The following is an 11,666-nucleotide window of genomic DNA, read 5'->3' as shown; positions in this document are numbered from 1 at the left end:
CTTCGTCTGTCCTTGTTGATCCGTGAGAATAACAGATCCCATCACAGAAAATTATTCTGGCTTTGCAGAAGGGGCTGGTGAGCCTCCAGTTGGAATATAGTGCCCATCACCTTATAAAAGCGGGTTAATGAGAATAGGGAAGTTGCAACTGAGCCCCAATGTTACAAGAACTTCATTATTCAGAAAAAGGTTGGAAAAGCTACAGTGTGTCTGCCGCCTTCGGGAAAGAAGAGAATAAAAAACCATGTTCGGGGGGTTTGCAGAGCTCTGGGGGAATAGCAAGGATTCACACACACGGGGAGAGCCGAGCTAGTGACAAATACCAGAACAAAAGGGAAATTAACAGAAGGTTAAGTAGGGATGATCGGCAAAGCAGTGTCATTTATTTGTGAATTTATTTGTATTTAGCACAGTTAATATATGGAAAATTATACTGGGGCTGTAACGGAAACAACTATTGGAAATCATTTTACAAGGCTTTAGACAAGTGTGGGGGCTTATAATAACACTGTGGGATGCAACTGGTAATTCAGAGGAGAGGAAAAGGACTTAGATCTTTGTTACAATCTCATCTCTTAAAACATTTAGCTGCATTGTGCTAAGTAATAGACGTGGTTAATACGACTATGTATACAATTCTCAGGGAAAGGTTTTCATTTACAAGATGAATTTCCCTTTCAGCTTCCAATACATAGATGTGAAAAAAACAAAAACCGAAACAGAGACACTTGGAGGGCCAGGGACGAATCCTGATTTCAGCAGCAGCAGAGCAAAGCCCGAATAACTCCAGGAAAAATTGCTGGCGCACACAGGGACGTAACTGAGATGAGATCTGGTCCTGAAGTGCCTGCATTCCAGATGGGAAAGCCTTGATGTCCCCTCCTTAAATTTCAAGGAAAGCTAACAAAAGAGCCCCAGATCATTGTAGGGCATTTCTGCAGTTCTCGGAAGAAGCCCGTATGTCACCATTTCCATAGGATGCCCCCAGGCCATCAGCTCCGGCGCGTTGGATCAGGCTGAGCGGCTCCCTTCCTTCGACCTGCAGCTTTGCCCGTTTTAAGCCAAACCAGAGCGCCTCCAGCTCCGGTGAACCCGCTGGAAATTCACCCTTCTTACGCACCAAGGAAGCGGGGGACCCGGAAATACTGCCCTTAGGAAATAGCACTGTCCTATTCTCTCTCTCTTTTTTTTTTATTTTCTTTTTTCTTTTTTTTTTTTTTTTTTTTTTTTTTTCCGGGGCGGGTGCTTACCCCACCGCTGTGACACGCGTGGGTAAGATCACAACTGACTCTCCCGAGGGGCGATGCCCGTAGGCAGGTAACGACGCAAGAGCTCCCGCTGCACTAGCACCGTTTACTCAGACAAGCAAAGGCAATTCACCACAATTTCCCGGTTGGGGAAAACCCCACTTGATTTGGACCCCTTATTACGCAGGGAAACCTACAAAAAACTGTGCTGTAACCTAGCCTAAACTCTACAAAATGTATTTCTTCCCAGGGCTCCCCTTCCACCTGGCAAGCCCTGCCTGCCTTCGGGAAATCGGGGCGGGTGGAAGGAACTTTAATTACGCTGGGATCTGTTGCGGAGCAAGATCCACTCGCGATGTCTTCCCGCTCGCCTTTGGGCCGCCGAGGCTGGACGGGGGGAGGCTGAGGAAGCCACGGGGAACACGCCGGGGTAACCTGCTGCCTGCGCGGGGCTCTCCCCGACCCGCTCCCGCGGAAAGCGGCAGGGAGCTCGCCCCGACGGGACCGGGGGCTTCGGCGGCGGCCCGGCAAACCGCGCAGGGCCCGTCCCGCCGCGGGGAGGGAGGGACGGAGGGAAGAAGCAGTTTCGGGCGGCAGGTGAACGGGGCAAAGCGACGCGTCCCCGACCGTCCCGGTTTCAGTGGGGCGCAGTTTGGGCGGCACCCACAGGGACTCCGCCGGTGCCGGTGGGGCGGACGGGGTACCCTCCCGACAAGCGCCAGCCATCGGAGGGGGGGGCCGGAGAGCTCGGGGACGTGCGGGACGCCCCGCAGCCTCTCCCCTCCGCCCGCCCGGCCGGGGGGTCGCGCCGCCGCCGGCGCTCTGCGGGGCGGGAGGGCCGGTGGCGGCAGGCGGGCGCACCGCGGGGCGCAGCGGCGGCGGAGCCCCGCGGCGGCGGAGCCCCGAGGGCCCCCCAGGGCGGCTCCGCCCCGGCCCCCCGCGCCCCGCAGGTGGGTCCGCCCGCCCTGCTACGCTCCGCCCCACTCGGCTCCGCGCCCCCCACGTCGGGGCGGCACCGGGGGCGGGCGAGACCAGCCCCCCCCCGCCTCCTCCCGGTCCCCCCCACCCGCGGGGGCTCGGGGCAGAGCCGGGCGCCCGCTCGGCGCGGCGACGCCCCCGCGCCGGCCCAGCCCCGCCGGGCGGACGGGGCGCCGCGTCCCCTCGGAGCGGAGCGGGGCGGCGGCGGCTCTCGGCGGCGGCTCTCGGCGGCGGCAATGGCGGGGCGAGCGGCCGGCCGGCGGGCGGGCTGAGGCGGGGGCCGGGCGGGGAGGCGCCGGCGGCGGGGGGCTCACCGCCTTTTCTTGCCGTCCCCCGCAGGGAGCGGCCGGCCCCCCGCGCCACCATTGCCTCGCACGGCAAGGAGGACCTGCTCGCCGTCGCCGCCCGGCTCTGGCAGCGGAGGAGGCGGCTGCTGGCCGCCGCCGGGCTCGCCCTGGCCATGGCCGTCGCCCTGCTCGTCGCCGTCCCGCTGCTGCTGCTGCAGGCGCCCGCCGAGAGCGGCGCCCACTACGAGATGATGGGCACCTGCCGCATGATCTGCGACCCGTACAGCGGCGGGCGGCCGCCCGGCCCCGGCAGCACCGGCAGCACCGGCAGCACCGGCAGCACCGCCGCCGTGGAGGCCCTGCAGGACCTGGGCGCCAACCCCCCGCCGCCCTTCGTCCAGGGACCCAAGGGGGAGCCGGGCCGGCCGGGCAAGCCGGGCCCCCGCGGACCCCCCGGGGAGCCGGGTCCGCCGGGTCCGCGGGGCCCGCCGGGGGAGCGGGGCGACGCGGGGAAGCCGGGGCTGCCCGGGCTGGCGCTGGCGGGCGCGGGCGGCGGCGGGAGCGGCGGCGGGGCGGCGGCGGGCGGCGAGGCGGCGGGCGGGCTGAGCGCCGCCTTCAGCGGGCCGCGCATCGCCTTCTACGTGGGGCTGAAGAGCCCCCACGAAGGCTACGAGGTCCTCAAGTTCGACGACGTGGTGACCAACCTGGGCAACCACTACGACCCGGCCAGCGGCAAGTTCACCTGCCAGGTGCGCGGCATCTACTTCTTCACCTACCACATCCTCATGCGCGGCGGCGACGGCACCAGCATGTGGGCCGACCTCTGCAAGAACGGGCAGGTGGGTCCTCGCCGCTCCCCCGCGCGTCCTCCCCGCCCCCCGGTGTCCCCCCGCCGGGCCCCGGCGCCGCCCGCCGCCGCTCCCGGGGAGAGGACCGACCGGAGCATCCTCCCCGCCGTCGGGGCAGGGATGCGCCGCGGGGAGCAGCTTTAGAGCCGCGGCAAACTCCAGACTCCCGGCTTGCAAACTTTCCTGCCGGGATGGGGGGGAAGGAGAAGCGAGCGAGGAGGGGGGCGGGAGGGAGGGCACGGGGGTAGCGGAGGGGCTGGGGGGCTGATGGAGGGGCTGGGGAAGAGGGGATCGGGGGGGGGGGGGGGGCTGATGCCCCGCGGCTGTGTTGGCAGGTGCGGGCCAGTGCCATCGCCCAGGACGCGGACCAGAACTACGACTACGCCAGCAACAGCGTGGTGCTGCACCTGGACTCCGGCGACGAGGTGTACGTCAAGCTGGACGGAGGCAAAGCGCACGGAGGCAACAACAATAAGTACAGCACTTTCTCTGGCTTTCTTTTATACCCCGATTAACACACAGCAAGCGACGTGACACAGCTGGCCCCGCCACTGATACGCATGGGGCTGAGTGATGTTTCTGTACCCCGTCGTGCCGCTGTTCCTGCCGGTGTCCACTGTCTCCACAGGTCACTTTAGCTTCATTATCAGTTTGTATGTTGTTTTTTTTTTTTTTTTACCCCTGTGGAAACAAAATAGAAGTGAAACAAAGCGATCCCGTTCCTTACTCTCCCCCATTTGCTCTGAACCCCCCTCTCCCTTTGTCAGCCTCGGTGTTTTATGTGTCACACGAGGAGCTCGGCAGCTTGAAACTCTTGAGTGGTTCCCAGGGGGTGTAAGAGAGCCCAGGGTTCGGACTGTGCTGCACGTGGAATTTGAACCGGTCACATTTTTCGTCAATGAGTATTAATTATGATGATGAATTTTGAGATTGACTATTCATGAAGTGGGACTGGACCATAACTGGTTTTTCCTCTGCTGCTTTGTTTGTATGGGGTCAAGTGTAAACTTTTCTTTTCTGTGCAATGCAATGCTCGTGTGAATGATGGTGTCATTAACGTCAAACCTGCTCCTGTCTGCAAAAGAATTCAGTCGTTGACCACAATCACCAAAATATCACATTAAATTATGTTTTTAGACAATGCCTTCCTGCTGTCTGTCTCTTCCAGTGCTGCAAAGGAGTGCCGTGGTGGTGCCACGGCAGGGTGGGAGGTAAAGGAAGGGGTCACTTCAGTCCTTAAGGTTTGCAGCAAAATTTAAAGTTAGGACAGGGCACCTTGCCTAGGTCTTGGTTATGATTCAAGGGAGCTGGGAGGAAGCAGAGGGAGAGGAAAAAAAGCTTCACCTTTATGCATTTTCATGAAAAGAAAGCACACAGTCATCAAGAGGTGAAAGTGGGGATGTGGAGCGGATCTCCTAAACAGATTTACTGGGTCTGAGCCTGATCCAGAGGTTAGTAAAGTACGGGAAAAGTGGTTTAATCAGTGATTATGGAAAGCCGTGTTTCTGTAACACACTTAACAAATGTAAGAAGGCAGCAGGGGAGAGTGTCTGTCTAAACCCCTGCTCTTGCAGTGTGTATATGGGTTGGAAACCACACCTGACTGTAGGTGGGTCTGCACAGTCCCTGAGATGGGCTGGGAGAGAAAGCTCACTGAAGGCTGACAGAGTCAGACCATTCGGAAAGATTCTTCTCTTGCTTGTCCTCGGTAAATCCCAGCCACTCTGTGTCCTTTTAAAAGCGCATGGGTGTGTAACTAGGGTGTGTGGTTCTGAGCCTTTGGTGGAGGAGGTGCATCTTTCATCATCTCCCCAGTAGTTAACCTCCTCAGTTTGGGTAAATTGGGGTTACTCTTCTGAAGCTAAAAGAGCTAAGTTGATTTACTTTCATTTCACTGCCTTGTCATTTCATTTTTCCCTCCTGAAGGTCTTACCTCGCTATCAGCTTACTGCCTTTTGCAATGTTAGTGCAGTTTCACAGGTAAGAGAGACAGGAGCCAGGCTGCAACGGCTCTGCCAAGTCTGGAGCTCACCCCTGCCCCGCCTGACTTCGCAGGAGGAAAGGGAACCACAGCCGGGATGAACTTGTTCCAGCCCCACTTTGGGGCATCCCAGCGATGACTGAGTTCTTACAGTCTCTTCTGTCTCCTACCTAGTCCTCGGTGGGTATTGTCTTCTCGTTGGCTGGAAGAGGAGGGTCAGAGAGAGAAAGCAATTCCTCCCTTCATCCTGTCCTCAAGCATCCCCCAGCTGAGGGAAGCAGAGTTCATAACCAGGTACATGTGTTAGACACTTATCAATCTCTAATGTCTTGTCAATTTGTACTATTTAGAATATGATTAAAACCAGTGTCTGAGACCCAAATGAAGTATAATTGCTATGGATCCTCAATTCTCCCCAGATCCGTAATCCTTCTTGACTATTCCTCCCCTCCCCTACGATGAAATGGAGCTTAGACACAAAGCCCTCGGTTTAAATTTCAAAAAATTAAAATTGACATGCAGCAGCATTAGCAGGAGCCAGGAGGAATTCTAAGGAGGTGCCTGGGCTCCGCTTTATCCTTTGCATTAAGAAGCAATTTGTACTTCTAACAAAGACCCAACTGTTCCCCCTTGGCAAAAGGGCAATGAAGATGCCTTGCAAGGGAATTGCTGTTCACAATACTTAAACAAATTTGAATCTTAGATTTTTAAATCTGTATTCCCTGGTGGAGCCTGCTCCTCGCAATTCAAATGCAGGGCTGGCGGTGTATGCCTGCCAAGGTGTCAGTAGCTAAGCGGATGATGGATTGATGAGGCAATGGGAAGACACAGGCTCACAGTGGCGGTTTGCCCCGACAGTGATCTATGTATCTGCACATTATCAATGTCATGAGGAGGCTTGAACCACCCTCACTAGATGTCTCATTTTCCACTTATCTCTTATGTACTAATTATCAGGCTGGATTATTCCCTGGGATAGAAACAAAAAAAAAATGCTCGTTGCCACTCCACTGACAGTTTACACAATCGATAGAATGAATGTCTCCCTCGGCTGCTCCCAGGCTTTTTTGTTTCCTCTCCTCATCACAGGGTCCTCTGAGATTACCTCTGTGGGGGGTTGACGGCTTTCACCCAGCATCTGCGGCACTGGTGCTTGGACAGGCTCCTCCATCCCAGTCATCTTGGTAGTGGCTCAGTGTGTGGGTTGGTTTGTTTCTGAAGTAACACAGGGGAAAGCAATTGGGAGATGAAAAACTTCAGTGCCTGGTGGTGCAGCTGTCCAGAAAAGCAGAGGCAGCGTTGCGGATGGGGATGGCAGTCCCTGTGCTGCGATGGCTGTGGGTGAGAGCAGGGTCACGTGCAGCCCAGCCAACAGCCTGTGGTGGGCTTCTAGCCCCCTGGGCTTCCACTGGGTCCTCCTCCACTTCCGTGTGGTCCATGGGTTCTATATGTTTCACGACACAAAGAGAATGGGTTGTTTGTAGCGGGGATACCCTGGTCTCCTGGTTTGGGTCAGAGGAGGGAATTAATGCATACTCAGAGGCTGGCTTCTGCTTTCTCTGGAACCCACTTTCCCAAATGATACTGGCATCTCAAACAACCATTAGCCAGTGTCTGCTCTGGAGGTCTGACCCCTCAGAGGTGTTATTTTACTTGATGAGTAAAGCAAATGCTTTTAAAAATTGTGAGATGATCAGATGTGACGCGAATAGGGAAACCTCCTTGAAAGGAGTGGGAGGTTGGAGTTTTAGACAAAAGGTATTTCTGTTTCATGCCCAGCTGCATGCTCAAGTTAAACTAATAGTAAAAAAAATAAGAAAAATAGACAGATGTTCATGCTCTCAAAGCAACTTAGATATTGCAGCAACAAATCCCTGATCTTTGTGCTACTGATGTGAATCCTTGACCCTTGTACCATGCCTGGGCAGCACCAGCTGTGGAAGGAATCCCTGGAAAAGAGGGGAGAAGGGAGACATCCAAGCACACAAAACACCGTGGAAAGGGAAATGGGGATGCTGCTGAGAGCCCAGAAAGGAGTGCCAGCCACCCCTCGTCTGCGGCTGTTCCCTGGGGGAAGGTATTCAGATGACTCTGCTCTCCAGCGGGCTCGTGGGTGGGCACTTGTTTTCTTCTGTTTTGACCTTTATTGGCTTGGGGAGCTCCTGGCAAGTCTCTAGGCAGATGGGTGAGGAAATCCTGCTTTGACTTGAGTGAGGCAGGTTAGCTGCTGGGACTAAGTTTTCACTAGCCAGTGTACAGAAGGAGTTTTCTGAGGATAGCCCTGCTGCAAGAGCAACTGGGTGTCTGATGTCCCACATGAAGTCTGGTGCTTCTGTATTTTCAAAGGTCTGGGCCCACAGATTTTCCTCTCGATGCTCATCCCTTGGTGGAGTGATGCCTGGGTTGATGGGGACACCCTGGCCCGCAGCGGGGCAGGAGACATCCATATCTAGGTTCTCCTCTTTCCCTTCTGCTGTTAGAAAAGCAAAGTGCTGCTTTTTGTGCCTCATGACTTTACACATGTGCATTGAGCCACACTTTGGTCTTGGCCTTACTGCCTTTGAAACTCACTCTGGGCATTTTTCTCGGTGATTTAATGCTTGCTTATCTCCTTGCTTGGCTCCTTCAGTGTCTTACAGTGCCTGGACAGGTTTAATCTGTGAACTCACAAACTAGGGAGGATGGGTTTGGTGGATGCTCATGTGATCTTTTTCTGTTTATGTCACAGACTAATTATATTAAAGGGGTCTGTGGTAGCTAAAGGCAAAATGGCATATAAATATATTTTAAATCTAGTATGTTTGTGTTAAATACCTTTTTTTTTTGTAACATGCCATTTTTTTCCCTTATTGCTATTGGACTGAACTCTAGGAAAAATTCCTAAGATGCTGTGTCTCAGTATTGTCTTTGGGATAAAGGAGCCTGTCAGAATGAAATAAAGACTAACTGAATCTTCACTGACTTTGAGACTGCAAGGAGTTTGGTCCTTTTTCTGTGAATGTCTGCATCATGCAGAGACTTGGAAGATTAATTACAGATGAGAGGGGTAAACTGTTACCGTGTGGACACCCTGGCACTTACAGGTGAGAGCCTGCTCTCAGCTGGTTTCACATCTAACGGCAGAAGGAGGTTCAGCTTGATTATAAGCTATGGCTAATATGCAAATGGCCGCTCGTTTCTCTTAGACCAAGCCTGTGCCAGTTCAGAAGTTAATCCCTTGGTCACATAGCAGGTGCCACAGCAGAAGTGGGGAAGATGCTTGACTATTTCTTGAGCCCACCACTTGCCCTTGAGCAAGCTTCATTTCTGAAGGCTGCGTGGGGGATTAAAGCAGGGATCTGAGCTCCTTCCTCTTCCTCTTGATTTAGGACCAGATTGTTACTGGCCTTAACGATGCCTTAGGAAGAGGCCAGTAGAGGGCAATGCTGGTTCCCTGGAACAGCCTGGGGGACAGAGGCATCACCTCCTGGGTAGGCAAAAACCAGGCTGTGTATGATTTGATGTCCTAGGCTTGAACATACATCGAAATTCCCCTTCTTTCCCCCTGTGTTTCAGGCTGAAGCCCTGACAGCTGGTTATTTCAGGTCACAGCCTGAAAGGTGCTGAGGCACTGCTGTGTCCTGGCCCCCGCTGCAGAGTGCTCTGCAGGATCTTGCTCTCAAGGTTTTGCAGAGCATAATTCTGAACGAGCTGTGAGTTATGGCCCTGCTTCCTTGTAGAGAAAGCCATAAATGCCCATCTTCTTTGGGTTCTTCCAATTATAAAATAGCCTGGATTAACCATTACCCTGCGTGGCACAGCCCTATGTTCTAATAAGTGGGAGTAGGTTTTCTTCACAGGGGCTGATGGCGTATCCCTGTCTCTGTTGCATTTGCTCCAGGTTTGTTTTTTGGCATGAGCTAGGATAGAAACAGAAAAGGCCTGTTTGATCCCTGTGATCTGCTGCCCTATTAATGCAGGATTATTTCCTCCAGTGCACTGTGAGCACGGTGACATGGAGAGCGTGGCTCGCCTGCAGCCTTTGGCTGTGCTTCTCCCAGCGAGGGGACATTCACATGATCCTGGCGCTTCTTTTTGCTTGCAGCTGCCAGATCATGTCTAGAAAAACAAACAAAAAAATAGCCAACCCCAGTCTTGAATGCAGCTGAAATGTTTTCTTGGTGCCATTTCTCTTTGTCAACAAATTGCTTATTGCTTAAGTGTTGTGATGTGATCCCCATCCTAAAGAGAAGAGATCTGCTTCTGAGAATGAGGGGGAAACATGCCCAGGAGAATAACTTCTTTGAAGATGTGAGCACAGGCTTTATGAACAATGATTCTTTGTCCGATCTTAGTCTTAAGATGCAATTTTGATGGTATGATAATGCAGAAAATGTTTTAACTCCTTGGGGAGGAAGCTGCTTTTCAGGTAGTGTCTTGCTCTTCCCTCATTATTATAATGCTGTTCTGAAACTTCGCATCAGCCGTGCTGTGCTGCAGCGTGTGAATGCATGAGGTGATGGAGATCAGATCCAGGTGGGTTTCTCTCTGTCTTGTTTTGGTATGCAGTTGAATTCTTGACGTTTGCTTCTTCTTCTCCTGGCACCTCATTTTTCATGGAATTGTCCTTCCTGGGAGCTGGGAGCCCAAAGGCCAAAGTCTGCTTCCAGGTACACTGATTCTTTTCAAACTTACTTTTTCTCAGCATCTGTGGAGTCAGAACCAATCCTTAAGTACATTATGTGTAGCTACCCTCGGGTTGCCAGTGTGGCAACTGGTTCCTGTTATGCAGTGTTTGGGGACGTGTTATAATGAATCTCAGTCTTTGTAGCCTAGAGATGGAAATGGTCCCCCTCCATTTTGTGTCTGGCCCAATAAGTGTGACTATATAAATACCTTCCAGGGAAAACACCATTAGCATCTGCAGAGAGGGTAGAGTAGCTCCTTTTGCCAGCATCTAGCAACCTGCTTAGGAAAGAGAGGTGTCAAATATCTCTGAAGCTCAACTCCTCCAAGACCCTGCTGAGTGCATTGCTGCAGCTGAGAGAGATTGGATCGTAAACTTGAGCATCCCCTCTCAAAAGGCAAAGCATCCTCGAGGAGTAACGCTGTGCTGCTATTTATCAATTTGTGTGAAGCTTGAATGTTACTAAAGCTGAAATGCTAATTAAGCCAATAAATTCCTATGTCTTTTTGGGTGTGTTTGCAATTAATATGCAAAATCCTATTGATTCCAGCAACACCATGATTCACAACGCGTAGTGTTATTACATATTGACGGTGAACACTGAGAAGTCTCCAAAAGACACTGCTGTGCATAGTAAGAATACTGCTGTGATCCCAGTTAAACTGTTACAGGCTGGGTGAGTCACGGTGCTGTATCAGGATCTACCAAAGCCTTGGCTGTCACTGGGGGGTAGGAAGACCACAAAGAAATGTGTCTCTGTTGAGCAGACACTGTGTCTTAACGGCTATTTGCACTCTATATTGCTTTCAGAATTGTGGTGGAAAAGAGGAAAGGTGTTCCAGCTGATCCTAAAAAAAAGGCTCAAACTGATGCCCAGAGAAACTGATTGTAAAGGAAATATGTATTTGGATGAAAGCAAGGCAGGTCTTTAAAACAGTCCTAGTTTTAATTCACTTCTGATTGGGCAATCTAGATAATCTGTCCTCAAACAAAGTTTGTTCAAAGCTATGAGAAGGGAGATGGGACAAGAAGGCTGCTCAGAGACATAATATTTTCTCTCTTCCAGGGGAATGTTGTTGTGGCAACCTAAGACAGGATAAGAGGCCATGACTGCTGAACCCTGCAGTGACTATCTGCCTAAAATTGCTTTTTGCAGCACCAAAATAAGTTCTGCTCAAATCTTTTCCAAGATCTTTCCCTAAGGCAGCAAAATCAGGGGGACGTTGTAAGGAATAATTATTTCTTAGTCTCAGAATACTTGAGGCAGCCATCTACATGAGATTTTGTTGCCTTTTTTTCCTTATATTTGGATTTGTTAGCCTCCCCAGGTCTGTAACAGCTCTGCTCTCTAGGTGGAAGGGCTCAAGAAAAGCCATGTGGCTGGTGGACTAGACATTCTCTATGGGGTTGGTTTGATCCCGATCAAAGCTGGAGGGCAGGTGCTCCGTGGCTTTAGTGGGGCAGGATCAAGGTTAGGTTTGATCGTTGGTTGGGATTTGGTGGTGGTGGTCTTTTTTGTTACTTTTCTCAGTTCTCATGAAGTTATTCAATTTGGTCTTGGCATAATCAATAAGCCTCTGTATTGATAGGTACAGTCTTCGAAGCCTGTGGAGCAGAGCATGGGATGGATGTGCTTTTACTTCAGAACAGCACAAATCA

At 52.4% G+C, this 11,666-nt stretch overlaps 1 protein-coding gene across 2 annotated transcripts; it reads left to right on the top strand.

Moving 5' to 3' along the window:
• Positions 1-1,145: 1,145 nt before the first annotated feature.
• C1QL2 (complement C1q like 2) lies at positions 1,146-4,501 on the top strand. Of its 2 annotated transcripts, XM_074828233.1 has the most exons (3): positions 1,146-1,677; positions 2,565-3,351; positions 3,696-4,501. In XM_074828233.1, exons 2-3 carry the CDS (start codon positions 2,686-2,688, stop codon positions 3,873-3,875), a joined length of 846 nt encoding a protein of 281 aa, XP_074684334.1. In that variant the 5' UTR covers positions 1,146-1,677; positions 2,565-2,685; the 3' UTR covers positions 3,876-4,501. The 2 variants fall into 2 exon arrangements, with proteins under 2 accessions (XP_074684334.1, XP_074684333.1); XM_074828232.1 differs by lacking the exon at positions 1,146-1,677 and having other exon boundaries at positions 2,435-3,351.
• The last annotated feature ends 7,165 nt before the right edge of the window (positions 4,502-11,666 follow it).

The sequence above is a fragment of the Strix aluco genome, chromosome 6 (genome assembly GCF_031877795.1).
Source record: "Strix aluco isolate bStrAlu1 chromosome 6, bStrAlu1.hap1, whole genome shotgun sequence".
NCBI lineage: Eukaryota > Metazoa > Chordata > Aves > Strigiformes > Strigidae > Strix > Strix aluco.
Note: the sequence above shows the minus strand (reverse complement) of the source record. Positions and strands in the feature narration are given on the sequence as shown.

Bases quoted from the DNA above. Each gene is read 5' to 3' on its own strand.
- C1QL2 (XM_074828233.1), top strand. From the start codon at position 2,686: ATGGCCGTCGCCCTGCTCGTCGCCGTCCCGCTGCTGCTGCTGCAGGCG. The intron at 3,352-3,695 runs GTGGGTCCTCGC...CTGTGTTGGCAG, and splicing joins ACCTCTGCAAGAACGGGCAG to GTGCGGGCCAGTGCCATCGC.